This window comes from Myotis yumanensis, unplaced genomic scaffold, assembly GCF_028538775.1.
Source record: "Myotis yumanensis isolate MYYU_CA2020_CCGP unplaced genomic scaffold, mMyoYum1.0.hap1 SCAF_11, whole genome shotgun sequence".
Classification (NCBI taxonomy): domain Eukaryota; kingdom Metazoa; phylum Chordata; class Mammalia; order Chiroptera; family Vespertilionidae; genus Myotis; species Myotis yumanensis.
In genome coordinates, this window is record NW_027223762.1 from 10,844,685 (window position 1) to 10,862,308 (window position 17,624).

At 49.3% G+C, this 17,624-nt stretch overlaps 1 protein-coding gene across 1 annotated transcript in view; it reads right to left on the reverse strand.

The window, feature by feature from the left end:
• KIF3C (kinesin family member 3C) overlaps positions 1-17,167 on the reverse strand; it is a 32,190-nt gene extending 15,023 nt beyond the window's left edge. Inside the window, exon 1 of the mRNA XM_070428833.1 lies at positions 14,399-17,167. Within this exon, the coding sequence (XP_070284934.1) occupies positions 14,399-15,934 (1,536 nt within the window). The 5' untranslated portion in view covers positions 15,935-17,167. The remainder of the gene's footprint in view (positions 1-14,398) is intronic.
• Positions 17,168-17,624: the final 457 nt, after the last annotated feature.

A 17,624-nucleotide genomic window follows, 5' to 3' on the forward strand; every position in this document is an offset into this window, starting at 1 on the left:
TGGCCTGGCTCCAAAGCCCATGTTCTTTCTGCTGCACTGTGTTGAGTGCTCCAGGAAGCAGAACCTGCTAAAAGAAAAGCAACATGTGTCCAGCAAGAGAAAATCATATCTGACTCATCCCCAAGGTCATTACCATTCGTGGGGAAGCCAGTGGCCAGAATTTTAGAGGTTAAAATGCTCCCGGCAAGGTTCTCCATCAGAGGTTATTCGAAGTTACATGGTGGGCGAGGAGATGGAGAAAGGGAAATGTTTTCTCATAAGTGAAAGGTGGATTAACAAAAGGAAACAAATACATGGGCATCCCTCGAGATGGAAAAGTGCTCAAACGTTAAATGTTGGGGGGACTGGTCTCCGTTGGAAAGCGTGCGCTGGTGAAATGAAACGCCCAGCTTCACAGATGCGCCCACATCCTTCCTGGTGGTGGCGCACAAGAGAATCTCTAGGCTGGGTGAGCCGACAAAAACATGGCAGATAAGCTTCAATGATAGTTTTACGGTTTGGGAAAAAGTACTTCTAGCCCTACTCATTAAAGGGTAGCTATGAGCAATCAGTTATAAGCCAGAAGGGGGGGCAGGGGAGTAGAGAATCGATCTCTATTGTTCCCAGAAGGCATTGGCTTAATATGCTGCCACAGCTAAAAAAGCCAACAGCATCTGGCCAGCCACCATCGTGAAGGCTTTTTAGAAACAAAACAACAAGCATTCTATCCAAATATAAAACCACAACGAAGCTGAATCTGGAGTACTGTGCACAGTTCCCTCCCTGTATCTCCGGGGAACAAAGGAAAGAGATCCAGAGGAAGGCGGCTAAAACCATTCAGAGAAGGGCTATTCTAAGAGACTTTAAAAAATAGGACTCTACTCTGCAAAGACAAAGGAAGGTTAGAGGATAGGCCTGGAAACCATACAATCAAGAAAGGTGTGAAAAGCAAAGAGCCAGACCTTTCCAATCCGTCCTGGTACACAGAGTAAGAGCTTACACCTTGAGTTTTTAGGAGAAACAAAGGGAAGTTCTACTGTTTACAGGTGATACATTTATGGAATCTGGCATCTCAGGAGCATGAAATCAAATACTTAACAGTTTATGCCCGGCCGGTGTTGCTCAGTGGTTGAGCATCGACCTGTGAACTAAGAGGTTACGGTTCCATTCCTGGTCAGGGCACTTGCCGGGTTATGGGCTCAGTCCCCAGTGTGGGGTGGGCAGGAGGCAGCCGGTCAATGATTCTCTCTCATCATTGATGTTTCTATCTTTCTCTCCCTCTCTCTCTCTCTGAAATCAATAAAAATATATTTTTAAAAATAGAATAAATACTTAACAGTTTATTAAGGAATTCTGGGGACATATTTTTAACCTTTTATTGTCTTCCTCTCCTTTCAGAAAAAAAAAAGCACTAACATAAAAATAACCAGAGAAATAATATGAGAAAATACTTCACATTTTTCTCACCAAAGCTAATCAGCTTCGGTTATATCCCTATTTTTATCAAGTTTTCCATATGCAAACATCATTTTTTCATGGCATAAATACAAGCGTATGTCCTGCTATTTCCACTTTATCAAATATTTCAAGCATTGTCTGTTACTTCCATAATGCTGATGATTGTAAATTTAATGACTGCATAATATTTAGAGTGGATAATTTATAATATATCTAATTAAAACCGATTATAAGATTATTATTGTTTGTTTACAATGTGTGCAATAAACATCCATGTCCATATAATTTGCTGCCTTTTTAGGTGACTTTCTTAGAAGGAAATTTCAGGGGTGGGTAAAGGGTTACAAATAATTTGGGTATCTTAGAACATACTGTCAGGTTACCTTTCTAATGGTTCATACCACTTAACCTACTGCCAGCAATAATAATGGAACCACTTTCATTAGAATATCATACGCATGAGTTCTTATTATTTTTTAATTGTCTATAATAAGAGATATAAAATTGAGCCTCCCTACTTACTTTATACTCCTATACCTTAGAGGCCTGATATCCCCTTTTACAAGATACACTTTTATGCTTTTTTTTGGGTGATTTTTAAGTGAGGAGGTAGATCTCTGACTCAAAACAATTGTTTATTTAACCACTTTTCTATCTAACCACACCTAGTACCACGCTCTCCTCATTCAACATTCTGCCTGACAATGTCCAAATTGGTTCAAGAACTAGGTAACCAACCCATTTGGACATTATGAGCCAGAATTTGAGCTGCTAATCAGTCCTGGAATTTGATGCATAAGCCAAGACTACGAGGCCCCCATCCCCATGACAAGATTCCCAGGACTGGGTTCTGTGTTGGTTTTTGCTCATCCGCCTTGGTTATGGACCTCTTCTTTAGCACCTCTTCTTCTGGCTGAGCCTGGACTCCATCAAGAGCATTCCTGGACGATGCCTGACTGCCCATTATCACCCCATTCTGTTTGTTCACTGCCTGCTCTGCCAGAACCCAGCACAGATGTGGTCTGAATGACAACTGAATCTGCCTTATCGGTTACTTGCCAAACCTTGCCCACTTGCCCAGCCCACACTATCAGCCATGCCTGCCCGACAGAACCTGTATTGTGCTCGAAGTGGGGGTTGGCCCTGGCACGAAATCTGTGGGTGGGCCTCCATCCAGGTGCAAGATCTCAGCCCCCTCCTTCTCCTCAGTCTCAATTCATGCCGTCTGCTTCACCCCCACGCTCTGAAATATGTCATGCATGAGCTTCAATTCTTTGCTTAGAAACAGGCTTTTATTTTCTTGCTTTTGTTTTTTATTTTCCCCATTTCTCTGAGGATACCAGTGGCCACCTTCTCCTTTTCCTCAGAGATCCATATCCTTAACTATCACCTATGGAGAGCAGGGAGGGACAGGATGCCTCCAGTGCCTAGGCCCACTTCAGGCTGCGGGTAGTAAGCAGAAAGGCAGGAAATATGGGCTTCCTAGTCCCCAGGAAAGGTTCTCTGGAGCTCTGAGCTGCCTGAGTTTCTGCCTTTGTGATCTCTTGGACAAAGGAGTACCGGTGGGTGAAGCCTGTGGACAGAACTGGGTTTAGTCCGGCTGGTTCTAAATACATCCAGTGTAGCTAAGAGGCCAGCAGAGGCCGTGGGGGCAGGAGAGACAGTTTGGGAGTTCCAGGCACCATGGTCTGACTCTGGAGAGAGAGATACAAATCACATGCTAACTAGCTGACCTCAGGGAATCATCAACCCTAAACGCTTTGGCTTTACAGATAAAGAAACTGAGGCCCAGAGACGGAGTACTCTAAGCCCACAGTTCATAATCAAGGAATCTTTAAGTGTATTTGCTCCTATATTGACTATGCACTTTCCAGATAATCTCCCAATTTGATCTGAGTCTTTAAAAAAAATTATTGATTTCAGAGAGGGAGAGGGAGAGAGAGATAGAAACATCAATGATGAGAGAGAATCAGTGATGGGCTGTCTTCGACATGCGCCATATTGGGGATTGAGCCTGTAACCCAGGTAGGTGTCCTGCCCAAGAATCGAACCATGACCTCCTGGATCATAGGTCGATGCTCAACCACTGAGCCAAATCCTGATTCCAGGTATTAGAGGCAGGTAAGGTGCTATGGCAGTTAATTGCCGAGATCACCAGAGGGACCATGTTCGCTTGCACAAATAGCTTGGGATATTCAGAGGCTCACCTTTTCCTGTTCTAGAAGCAACTGGAGTATAAAACCAGACGGCGGAGAAAGGAGGCCACAGCACTCGTTAAGTGCTGATCCGGAAAGCCAGAATGGAGACAGCCAGGCCCAGCCAGCCACTCTTCTGAGAAGATACCATCAAGTATAATTTACAAGGACAGAGAAGCCAAAGGGGCTCTTCCCTGCCACTGCCAGCTAATCTGTGACATTCTGCAGGAGCCAGGAATCTCAGATACGAGTTGCCATGTGCCTGCAGCTGGGCTAGGTCCTTTTTACATTAATCATCAAAGTAACCTTATGAGATAATGAATATGATCCCCATTCGACATAAGAGAAAACGCAGGATCAGACAGGTGAAGTGACTTGCACAAGGTTATGGTGCCAGTAATTGGCAGAAGTGATATTTGAACACCAGCCTCCTAATTCTAAGTCCAGTGTCCTTTTCCATCTTTCACAGCTTTCTCCCAGGTTCAGGCAGGAAGGCACCTTGGAGAGAAGCCACATTTGGTATTTGCACCTCTGTCAACTCGGGAACCACCAGAAAAGCTCAGAGCACCTTTTCTTCCTCTTCCAGGCAGGGTGCTGAGAATGCTTCTGCTTTTGTGAGGCTCTGAGATGAGTAGGTTAGAGTTTTAAGCTAGGAGCTTGGGGGGAGGCTGTCATTAGCATCCCTAAGAGAAGCTCAAACCTGGAATGCTCATGGGAAGGGCCACCTCATAAGTTCCAGGGTAAAATGACATAAAGAGTGCTGGGAGCCCGGCCAGCGTGGCTCAGTGGTTGAGCATTGACCTATGATGGTTCGATTCCTGGTCAGGGTACATGCCTGGATTGGGGGCGCGATCCCCACTGTGGGGCGTGCAAGAGGCAGCCAATCAATGATTCTCTCTCATCACTGATCTCTCTCTCTCTCTCTCTTCCTCTCTGAAATCAATAATAATAATAATAATAATAATAATAATATATTTTTAAAAGACTGCTGCGAAAGACAGCCTGGGTCCTTGTCACACTCTGCCACCCTGTTTGCTAAGGCATCGGGCCCTGGACTTCAGTTTTCTCATCTGTAATGAGAATCTCCACTACCTTGTAGGCTTTGGGTGAAAATGGTGAGTTGGGAGGTAGTTGTGAAAGCACTTGGTAAATGATAAAGCAATCAGGCATCAGTGGTTATTTGCTGTTTCAGTATCTAATGGACATTTACCCACCACTCATCACAAAGAGCGAAACAAAACTATTCGCACAACAGTCTCTTAGGAAATACAGTTTATCCCCATCACCACAGGCTATTTCTCCCTTGGCGGCTTCCTAGTTGTAGATCTTGAGAAGCCAGCAAGAAGGGAAGAAGAAATGAAAGAGAAAATGGTGAAGGGAAGAAGAGTGCTATTTTCAGTGATTCTCTGTCCTGGGATTGGACACAAATCAGGAGTCTCATCAAGAAGCAAGGACAGTTAGAGATCAGGAAACATATGGGCTGGAGAGTGAGGTGAACTGGACTCTACCCCAGCCTCATGCTGGACAGGCAGGGTATGGATGCCCAGAGTGCTTCAGTTCACCTTGAAGAAAAGCAGGGAGAAAAAAGCCAGCCCATCTACTTCAGTCCTGACCTTCATCTTTCTCCCCTAATCCCCTTCTTTGTGGTATTCTACAAGGTTTCTCTTCAGCACCAGGGATGCAAATCCAGCCAGACAATAGAATGCTACAGTGTCAGAACTGGATGAGACCTAAGGATGCATAAAGTACAGACTCAGCGTTTTACAGGTCCAAAGGGCTTAGTGGGTAGTCCCACATCATACAGCCTCCATCTGCCAGGCGATGCTCGGTCATTCCTCCAGCCCTCACTGCCCCTCATTCAGGCGGATCTCTAATCCTGGGCTCCTGACCCACTGCTTCCAAGGAGAATCCACAAATGGTGCAGAAAGCAAGGAAACATCTATTGATTACTTTAAAATATATATATATATATATATATATATATATATATATATAGTTGATTTTTTACAGAGAGGAAGGGAGAGGGATAGAGAGTTAGAAACATCGATGAGAGAGAAACATCGATCAGCTGCCTCCTACACACCCCCTACTGGGGATGTGCCCGCAACCAAGGTACATGCCCTTGACTGGAATCGAACCCGGGACCCTTCAGTCCTCAGGCCGACGCTCTATCCACTGAGCCAAACCGGCTAGGGCTGTTGATTACTTTTTACAGTCCCTGGGAGGGGCACTGACTTGTCCTAGATCGCCAGATTACCAATAACTGGGTATCATTGAGTATTATTATCAACCCTGGATTTCCCTCAATTATGCATAGCTTTAAGCCAATCTTCCAATCAGGTGTGAATACATTTGTTTTTATATGTTTTCTCCTTTCACAAATTTAGATTAGTTTTTGTTTAATTAGCAAAGTAATATATGCTTGCCATAAAAAAAGATAAAAGTAAAAAAAAAGTATAAAGTAAAAAATGAAAGTATCCCTTCCTATTGAAATCCTTAGAGATAATCGCTATTAGTGAGTTATTGTGATTCTTTCTAAAAACTTTAATTTATTTTATTATTATTTGTTTATAAATATATTTTTATTGATTTCAGAGAGAGGAAGGAAGAGGGTGAGATAGCAATATCAATGATGAGAGAGAATTGTCGGTTGGCTGCCTCCTGCATGCCCCCTATTGGGAATCGAACCTGCAACCCAGGTATGTGCCCTAACCCAGGAATTGAACCGTGACCTCCTGATTCATAGGTCGACCCTCAACCACTGAGCAACACCAGCCGGGCTAGGAACTTTAATTTAAAACCAAAGTTAACTGCCGAAACCGGTTTGGCTCAGTGGATAGAGCGTCGGCCTGCGGACTGAAGGGTCCCAGGTTCGATTCCGGTCAAGGACATGTACGTTGGTTGCGGGCACACCCCCAGTAGGGGATGTGCAGGAGGCAGCTGGTCGATGTTTCTCTCTCATCGATGTTTCTAACTCTCTATCTCTCTCCCTTCCTCTCTGTAAAAAATCAATAAAATATATTTTTAAAAAAACACCAAAAGAAAAAAACCCAAAGTTAACTATATCTACTGATTTATGTTCTTGGCCATGGCTACTCCAAAAGATTTGTTGAGTATAGGAATGAGTGGCGCTAGGCTGAGGTCAGGGGCCAGGGGTTTGCATCACACAAAAAGGCAGATGAGTTAAGCATCTCAGCAGACAAGAGCTCCCAGGGAGATCTGGCTTAAATCCTTCTTTTCTGAGTTCATAGTACACTGTGGAGGTTAAGAACATGGGCTTTGGACATAGGCTCATATTCTGGCCCTAACACTTCCTAGGCATGTGACTATGGGTTGTTTCTTCCTTAATGTGCCTCAGTGTCCTCATTTGTCACATGGAGATTTAAATAGTACTACTTCTTATGGTACTATTGTGAGGATTGAAGAAAACAGTGTACATAATAGAGCAGAGTGCTTGGCATTAAGCATGCACTAAAGAAATGGTAGCTACCATTATTCTTGTTGTGATTATTTTTCTGCTGGCGCACCTCGAGGAGAAAGACGGAATTACCTAGCGCTATAGAAACAATTCAACTCAGGGCCTGGTACTTCTTCTGGTGAGTACATCTGGGAGAAAAAGGAGACAACTTTAGTCTGACTAGGAGTTAATGACCAGAAATGTCTCCGGATATTAAAAATTCTAGATACACCAAACCATAAGGGCAGGTGCCCTACAGGCTATGAGCATAGAGATCTGTCTTGCATGGCCTGCAGGGCTGAAGGACCTGTGGGAAGAAGACCATTCTCTTATCCACTTAGGCCACCTGGTTCAGCCGCTCTCAGAAGTGCTCCAGACTGGCCAGCCGCAGCAGGCTGGCAGGGATGCCCTTCTCTAGCTGAATTCTGGGCCCTTCCTCCTAGTCCTCAGTGCACAATGAGAACACTATCACAGCCACTTCATCCAATCTACCACTATCCGGGGCTGAAAAAATGACTCAGGGCAATATGATAATACACTCATCCAGCCAACAGACATCAATAGAAACCCAACACTTAACCAAAAGGCCTGCTGAGCCTCCACATAACTTGAAGCCCAGAACCTCTATGGAAATGTATTAGTTTTATATACCTCCTGCTGGTCAAATCGTGACAAAATGCCCCAGCTTATGACAATTCTGTTAACTGATCACACCGCCAGGGAAGAGAAGGAGTATAAGTCACTGATTCCATCAACGCCAAGAGGCCATGGACTCTGATGCCAAACACAGCTTGGAGCACTGGTCACTTATTATCATGAGGCTTCTCTCAAGGGTCATGGCTGACTCCGATTGGGTGGGGGTGCACACAATCCCTGCTCACCCAGCCCCATAAACCTCAGTGTCTAGTATGGGGCTGGTGTCCTTGGGGACATGTGGATGGAACCAGACCAGCTTAGGAAAATTAGATGCTCCCTATATTATTGGGGGTCTCTGGAGACTGGGTCTAGCCCAGGGGTGGGCAAACTTTTTGACTCGAGGGCCACAATGGGTTCTTAAACTGGACCAGAGGGTCGGAACAAAAGCATGGATGGAGTGTTTGTGTGAACTAATATAAATTCAAAGTAAACATCATTACATAAAAGGGTACAGTCTTTTTTTTTTTTAGTTTTATTCATTTCAAACGGGCCGGATCCGGCCCGCGGGCCGTAGTTTGCCCACGGCTGGTCTAGCCCTATTTGGAGACTAACATCAAGATCAGGACAGTGGAATGGCACTGAGTATTTAACTCTCTCCTCTACACTATGTTTTCCCAATTGGGGTTTCTTCTCCCAGAAACCCTACCCTTTACCCACTTGCTCTCTTTTCACCTTGACTCTATGACTCTATTTCTCTTTCCCCTCTTCACTGCCCGCCTCTATTTCTTTTCTGTCCTTCTCCTCATGTTCTTCTCTTTCTGCTCTTCTTTGCCTTGTTTTTCTCTAATTGGCCATGGTAGAAAGCTAAAAAAAATTATCTTTCATTATTGGTTGAATTCAAATATTAAAATTTAAACCCTCTAATTTTAATTTTCAAAACAATGAAACATTTTATGTTTTATTCTAGAAAATTTTATCCTCACAATGAAGGACTTTTAAGAGGAAGAAACTCTGGCGGTCATCCAGTTCAATGGCTTTTCTTATACACGAATCCCTTTAGAGCACCTCTGACATTCAGTTTCTCCTTGAATACACATCCAGAGATGGGAGTCACTGCCTTTTGAAACAGCACAATTCTAACTGCTAAAAAGTTCTTCTTTATGTTGAGCTGAATATACTCCCATAATTCCCTTATTACCCAAGATACAAAAACACTGCGATCAGCCAAAGGGCAGTGAGGCACATTTAGGATAGAAGGATAGGGGTAGACCAGCTGGCTGTGAGGTTAGCCTATTGGAGTAGCTTGCTTGGGCAGGCAGATTGAAGAGATATATTGCAGTCAGACTCTGGCGGGCTTTGAATGCAGAGTAAAATGTGATGTGTTTGACATATGAGGAAGGTGGCCGAGTGAAAACATCCATTGGACAGTTAGAGGTAACACTAATAAACAGTTGTTACTTACTGACCACTTACATGCCAGGAACTATGCAAAGTGCTTATCTCATTTAATGCTCTCAATAGCACTATGGCATAGGTACTAGTATCACCCTATTTTATAGATGAAAAAACTGAAAAACAAAAAAACCTGAGGCCTCAGAACTAGTAAGTCACTAAACCCAGGCCTGCCTGACTCTGATGCCTGTGCTCTGAATACAATGCTCTACAAAATAAGATCAGCAGAGAGACCAGGACAGGAGACCTCAATCTGGGAGTCGCTTACATAGAGGGAGAGAATGCCAAAAACAGAGGCCATAGGTTTCATTCCAGCCTTTTTCTGAAGATGAGCCCCCACTCCATCTCCAGTCTTGTGCTTGCTCCTAAACTCACTGCGTATCATCAGCTGACCATTGGATTTTGTCACCAGCTCCTGTCATTTTTCACTACCTTCCCAGCAACCAGTTCCAAGCCTGATAGTCCTAATTCTTTAAGCATGAAAGTGGATCAAATTTTGTGTCAAACCAACCTGGGCTCAACTAGAAGTGCCATATACAAACCCTGAGGCTTTGGGCAAGTTACTGAACCTTAGTGGGTCTCAGTTTTCTCATCTATGAAATGGAAAGTCACAAGACCTTTCTTGGAAGGTGCTTATGGGGATTAAATGAGACGATTTGTATATCACAGATAATATAGTGCTTGGCATCTAGTGAATGTTAGGTAAATGGGATTATTAGTGCTATGACTGTTGTTTCTCAGGTTTAAAACTCCCTCTCTTACGTATCCATGGATGGCTCATTCTGATGCTGAGAGGTGGGAGGAAGAAGAGGGACCCACAAAGGAGATGATAAAAAGTCAATGCAGTTTGTGCTCCTTGCAGTGACCTCATCCTTCTGACTTCTGGGCTGTAGGGTCTCTTCCACACCCACAGAGAGAACTGGGCTCCAGCCAAGACCCCCATTCTCCCGCCAAACCTTCTTACTTGGGGATCAACAAGCAGTGTTGCTGTTTCTACCTCTTCTACTCTCTTCAGCTGGAGCCTGCATTTTGTGTCATCTGTTGCCTTTGCCTCCCCAAACACCCTCCTTTCCCTCAAAGTATCTAGAATCAAAGTTTTAGAAATGGTCTAGTCCAATCCCTCAAAAACTGAAGTTTAAAATTAAAAGCCATTTTAAAAAAAGGTTCTTCCCTGGCTGGCGTAGCTCAGTGGTTGAGCATTGACCTATAGACCAGGACAGTGGTCAGCAAACTCATTAGTCAGCAGAGCCAACTATCAACAGTACAACGATTGAAATTTCTTTTGAGAGCCAAATTTTTTAAACTTAAACTATATAGGTAGGTACATTGTTATTAACTTAATTAGGGTACTCCTAAGGCTTAGGAAGAGCCACACTCAAGGGGCCAAAGAGCCGCATGTGGCTCGCGAGCCGCAGTTTACCGACCACGGGACCAGGAGGTCACAGTTTGATTCCTAGTCAGGGCACGTGCCCGGGATGTGGGCTCAATCCCCAGTGTGGGGTATGCAGGAGGCAGCAGATCGATGATTCTCTCTCATCATTGATGTTTCTATCTCTCTTTCTCCCTTCCTCTCTGAAATCAATTAAAATATATATTTTTTAAATTTCTTGCACAATTAAATTTAGTAAAGTAGGCCTTCTCCCAGTCAATCTGCACGCATCCACCATCATTGCAGTATGTGCACTGTGTGTGCACAAACACTTGCATTTTCACTGTGCACAGCCAATCTCAGTGCAGGTCTGTCTGGGACTTTACACCCCTCCCTCACAGGCCTAGTCAGCTATCCAAGCCCCCGGTGATATACGTAAGTATGGATGGCTAACGATGGACAGTAACAGGGCACTGCTCACAATCACACACCCTCACACATTTGCGCACTCTAACATCCCCCGAGGTCCACGGTAAATATGAAAGGAGACTCTAAGGAGACAGGCATGGTGTTTGTACACAGTGAGGGGAGAACAAAGGGAACAGGGAGCCTGGGGGTGGCAGGCAGGAAAAGCAGGCGAGGCAGACGGTTAGATGAGTCAAAGAGAGTGAATGAGGGCACTGGGTCGCATCAGCTCTTGCTTAGCTGCCTCCAGAGGGTAGTGTGAACTGGAAGAAGGGAATGGGGGGGGGGGGGGGGGGGGAGGCGAGAAGGGGAGTTGGTGCCATTACTCAGAAAGTGGACACCAGTTCAGCTCATTTCCAGGAGGGACCCAAGCTCTCGCCTTTTGATCTGGTCTCCCCTTGCCTCCTCAATCCATCTTGCCTGGCTCTGCTACCAGGGCTTCAGGGTTATGGCAAGGCAGCCGGGATGGCAGAGGAAGGAAGGAAGGAAGGAAGGAAGGAAGGAAGGAAGGAAGGAAGGAAGGAAGGAAGGAAGGAAGGAGTTAAGCTAACAACAAAGATGTCAGTCCTGGAGATCACTGGACCCCTGCCTGGCAGACAGAAGCCACCCGTGGCTGCTAGTGCCCTCCATTTATTTGGTGCTCTCAACATATTTCAAACACCCTCACACTAAAGGTCTCATTCAGTCTTCAGCACAGCCCCGTGAAAGAGGCAGGTCTGGGATTATCTCTGACATGTCCCTCTCCTCTTTTCCCTGTGGGTCCCTCAAGGACCCTCAAATTGCTTCCTCCACAGAAACATCCCCTCTAGGGGCTATAAGGAGGTCCTCTGCCTTGGCTCCATTCCCGGCTTGCTTGCTGCTGTCTGTCCGGGGCTGGGTCTGACGAGAAGTCACAGGATATGGAATCATTCCCCTCTTGGAATTTCCCAGGCACCCTCCCCCTTTGCTTATATCTGAAAGCCTGACACACAATGTCCATTTCACCCACTCCCCAGAGAGCTATGTCAGACTTCTCCTCATTAGGCGAATGGAAACCTGAGGCCTAGAGAGAGAGGCAAAGGCCTTTGCCCTGAGTCACATAGTGAGCAAACATGGAGGGCTCCGTGATGACTTAGGAAGAACACAGGACTGGGGAAATCAGAAAACCTGGGTTCCAGTCCTGGCTCCGCCCCTTATCAGCCAGAGTCACCAGTCACTCAACCTCTCCAGCCTTGGTTTTCATTAACTGTCAAATGGAACTAATACTCATCTCTTGGGATTGCTGGAAAGATTATAAGAGATCAAGATGTCAAAGTATTATATAAAAATGAATTACTCTGATTATCAAGTGGCACAGGTAACGTCAGGATTATGGCATAATGGAAAGAGGCTGGGCCAAATATAGTTTGGGCTCTCCTTAACTCACCTGTGGGGCCCTGGGCATGTCCTGGCCTCAGTTTTCCAAGGCCGTGCCAGCTCTAACACAGGGTTCTGAGGGCTATGCCTCTGGTGCAAAAATTCTGGCATCAGCCACCCTGATCTCCTGACTGTCCTATTATCTGTGCCCCACACTGCCTTAGATCCAAGCACCTTATTGAGGGAGCCAGTCAGTCCCCCACAGTGGGAGGTCCCGCTGGAGGCTTTGCTCCATCCCTCTACCCATGTCCTCAGAGCTGAAGTAGGCTTCCGTACTCTCTTGGCCTCAGTGGCTTCTCAGCCTTAAGGATGGAGGGGGGTAGGGATGGGAAGGGGAGCGAGGGGCATGGCAGGTGGGCATAGGTGCTCTTGGTAGTGAAGCCAATGACTGATTGCCCATGTAAGATTTCCCAGTGGAAAGCACAAGACTGCCTGGATTCCCTTCCTCCTAGGGAGAGCTGACTAACACATCCTGCCTTTCACATCCTGCTTCTCCCAGGATGGCCCCAAATGTGCCAGGCCCCTGAGGAAGCAGCTCGGCATGACCCTTGCTCAGCTCATAGAGGCGAATTAAATACTAAATGTGCCAGGCTAGGGCGCCTGGTGCAGCAGCACATCCCCACAACAAGGACAATGGCATCCCACTCATCTGTCACCACCCCAGAGGCTCCAGCCCTCCCTTTCCAGGCTGGACTTCCCTGCTCCCAGCCCACACTCCTGAGAACAAGGAATAAGAAATAGTAATGTTCTGCTGTCCCCAGGAAGTGACCAGCTATGGGTCCCTGTGACCTTCTTCCAACCCCCAGTGTTGATGGCCCCAGGGACCTAAAAATGCCAGGATCATTGAGTTATGGCATCTGCAGCACTAAAATTTAGCGGTCTGTGGCTGGCCAGGCGGGGGCCTCTGTAACTAAGCCTAGCCCCTAAGGCCTGGGGGCTCCCAGGGGGAGGAAACAGCTCAGGAAGGACACTGAGGCCTGATATCTCCCAGGGCAATGGGGAACTGGCTCTTACTGAGATGAGGCCTTATTCTGCCTCAGTTTATTAATACAGGTCAAAGAATGAGCAGATTGGAAGAGCCTCAGAAATCATCCAGGCCAATCTTCCATTTTACAAAAAGAAAAACTGAGGCTTTAGGAAAAGAGGAAGCCACTTACACAAGGTCTCCAGGTCTCCAGTGTAGAGCCCAGTAAGTACTCTTTCCACCCTCTGCCGTGATCCCCCAAACTCCTTCTTAATGATACCATGTAATGGGCCTGCTCCGCATGGGCCCAATGGACCTCATTCACAGGGAGCAGAACCATTCCTAGTCCCACCTTGCCATCCAAGAACTGAAGAGCATGAGGCCCAAGGGTTCCCGCTCAGCTCTGCCACTTCGTAGGATGGTACCTTGGTCATGTCCCTTCTCTGAGCCTTAGTTCCTCGCCTGTAAAATGGGGATTTAAGAACCAGTTCCCCAGATGGCTACTGTATGGATCAAACGAGATCACATATGTGGGACACTTTGTAAACTGTGAAGTGCTAACCAAATGTCAGGTATTATTAAAATGGTGTGAGGTTTGAAGGTGCAGCAGAGGGAGGAGGTCACAGGTGAGGAGGCTATGCATGAGTGAAAACCCACAACCAAACGAGGCTGAGGGCCTGCCTGGCCACCCCATGGACCTGACTGATACTAGGGGCCACCAGCAGAGACTGACAGGCAGCAGGTCAGGCCAGCCCAAGTCCATTGGCCTAAGAGACTGGCTGCCTGCTTTGTCGTGTGTGTGTGTGTGTGTGTGTGTGTGTGTGTCCCTGTCCATCCTCCTAGGTACTCCAGGGAGGCTAGCCTGGAATTTGCCTGGCTTTTCCAGGGGAGCATTTGGCAGGAGGGCAGTGTATGGTGTTGGGAAGGGACACCTTGCTTCAGCCAGCTCACAGACCCACATAGGAAAGCCTGCCAGCCCGGATCCCTCTGGGGACCTCTGGGTGTCCCTGCTTCCTTGGGGACCTTACCTTGTACTTGGCTGCGAGCAGCTCTGTGGCCTGCTGCTCGCGCCGCAGTTCTTCCAGCATCTTCTCCTTCTCCTCCAGCAGCTTCTGCTTCTCCTCGCTGACCAGGCTTCGGTCATCCTGGATGGCTGCCTTCTCTTCCTCCAGCCGTTCCTTCTGCTCCTGCAGGTAATTCTCCATGTTCTTGTCCAAGGCTGAGTCCAGGATGGGCTGGGGCGGGCGATGGTTGTTGTTGTTGTCATCCTCCTCTTCGGCCACCCAGGCCTCGATCACTTGCCCCTCAGGGTAGCCGGCCGGGGCCGACACGGCCTTCTTTCTACGACTGCTCTTCCTCCGGAGCCGCTTCCCCAGCATCCCTTTCTTCTCTAGCTGGGCCTTCAGGCGGGCGATCTCCTCCTGGAATTCCCTCAGCAGTGTGTCCTTAGGGTCCTCGTTCACCCGGGGCCTGTTCTTGATGTTTTTGGCCCGGTTGGCAAAGCGCAGGGTAGAGAGGCTCTCATCGTAGCTGTGAGAAGCTGGCCCCAGTGTGGCCACCATAATGGTCTTGGCATTCCCCCCAAGAGAGTCCTGGAGCAGCCGGGTCAGCTTGGAGTCCCGGTAGGGGATATGGGTGCTCCTGTTGCCCGCCAGAGCAGCGATCACGTTGCCCAGGGCAGACAGCGAGAGGTTGATTTTGGAGGCTTCCTTAGGCCTCTCCCCACTCCCACCGCCCCCTCCACCGCTGCCACTACCTGTGGACTGTGTGGCAGCCCCTCCAGCCGTGTTGGGGCCCGCCTTATTCTGCCTCTCACTACCAGCCAGGTCCACCAGGTTGAGCTTGCCCACACGGATGTGGTCCTGGCCATCTGAGCCACGCTCACTGCACTCCACGGTGATGACGAAGATGGCGTGGGAGCGGGAGCTGACCTCATTCATGTGTGTGCTGCCCACTGCCCGGGTCTGGTTCCCCAGGTTCATCACATGCTCGATCTCCTTGACATTCTTGGTGACAAAGGAGGAGAGGTCCTTGATGTAGACACCTGTCTCTGGATTTTCCTTCAGCTCCAGCCTCTTGCCAGGCTCCTTGGAGAGCAGGTCTCGGATCTCCTCCTGGTAGATCTCCAGGTAGGAGGCCCGGACCAGGTACTGCTGGTTCTGGGAGCGAGAGATGTGGGTGAAGATGTGCTCGAAGGCATTAGGGATGACCCCACGCAGCTCGGGCTCCACCCAGGTCCCTTGCATGGTGTAGGTCTTGCCAGTGCCCGTCTGGCCATAGGCAAACACCGTGCCATTGAAACCCTGAAGCACCGAGTCTACCAGGGGCCTCACAGTTTCATCATACAAGTCTGCCTGCTTGGAGCTGGCATCATACACGGCATCAAAGGTGAAGGTCTTGGGCAGCTCCCCCAGGGCAGCACGGGGGTTCCGGAGGGTCACCTGGCCCAGTTTCACGTCCATGGTCAGGATTTGCTCATGACCAGCAGCCTCCTCCTTCCGGCTGAGGGGGCGGCACCGGGCCACCACCTTCAGGGCCTCACTGCCCTTGGTTTTATTGGCCATCTTGCTCCTGTCCTTCCTGCCCCAGGGACCCGTCCGTAGGCTGGGCAGTCCTGCGTCCTCCCAAGGTAGGTATCAGCGGGGCCGGCCCAGCCCCGAGGCGCCGCTCTTCAATCCGCATGCAGCCTCCTAGGGTGGGGATGCTGGGAGGTGGCCCCGCCGCCGCCGCCGCTGCAGTCCGGGCCTCCTCCGCTCTCTGGTCCTCGCTGCACCGGCTGGACAGGGAGAATTAGGCAGAATCTCCGGGCAGCCGCGGGAGCCGCGCCGGCTGGATGGCAGTGCCCGGAGCCTGCCCCATGCTGGGGCAGAAGAGCCCAGGCGTAAACAGCTACGGCAACAATGAGATAAAGGAAGAGGAAAATGGGATGGGGGTGGGCGGCAGAGCTGTCTTCTCAGCCTCCTCCTCTAGGGATCCATGGCGGGGGCTGCGGGTCCTGGGCGGCCGGGGGTCTCGGCCCTGCTGAGGGCAGAGGCTCACCTGGAGTCCTCCTCCCCAGCTGGGGGGTCATTCATTGCAGCCAGCGCTGCTGCTGCCGCCGCCGCCTCTGCCCTTCCCCGCCGCCACCGGAGAATGAGAGAAAAACAGAAGGCGATGGGGCGGAGCAGCGGCGGAGACTGATGTTGCCGCTGCGCTGTGGCCCCAGCTAAGCCTCCGGGCTGGGGTGGGGCGCGGGGCGGGGCCGCGGGACGGGAGGCGCCAGTCCGCTGCAGCCAGTGCGCCCGGGACCGGGGTGCATCGCCGATCAGCACCCTTAGACCCCTCCGGAATGACAGACTCTGGTGCCGACTCCGGTCCTGCGCCCACCAGGCGAGTGGCAGCGCAGCCACCGCCCGCCGTCACCCCACGAAGCCGAGCATGCTGGGAGTTGTAGTCCCGCCTTTGTTAACCCGGATCTGGCAGGTTGCTGCTGCCTTCTCACATCAGGGGAAGCCCCTCCCTCTCTGGCATGAAACTCCCAGCGTGACTGCTGAGGTTTCAGCCTACCTGGTGCGGGGAGGGAGGTGACCCACTACCCACATGTGTTCCCTCCACAGCCACCATCCTTGTCTCTCCAATGCGCCCGCCTTTCTGTCTGCAGACAGGTACATGTCACCCCTCCCCTTCAGGGTCTCCAGGTACCCTAATTCCTAATCTTTTCCTCGCCCTACCCTGGTTTACTTCTGTCTTCTTCTCTCTCCTGGAGCCTCCTTCCAGCTGATTTTCTCCTCACCTTCTCTCCCCACATGCACCCCTCCTCCTCCACCAGCCTTCTATCCTATATAATAAAAGGCAATATGCAAATAGACCGGACAACTGGTCGCTATGACGTGCACTGACCACCAGGGGGCAGAACATTGCGGGCGTCGACAGCAGGTGGCAGAGCACCGAACATGGCGGGCGTCGGCTGCGGTGAGAAGGTGGAGCAGGTGAGCGGGGGTGCCCGACCAAGGTGGGGCGCCAGTCACTGTCACTGTCATCGGGGCGAGCCTCTGGTGGTTACTGAAAATTCTTTGCTCCCCTGTGCTGCGGTCCTGCCTGGTGCTCATACCTACTGCTGTGCTGGCCCTGCTCACACCCGCTGCCAGTGCCTGGTGCCAGCCCCAACTGCTCGGCGCCATCAGCAGGTGCGAGCAGTGGCTGCTGGCCCCGATCGCCCCTGAGGACTTCTCCACCTCCCCCTGCTCCTGAGGGGTGATTGGGACAGCAGCCACC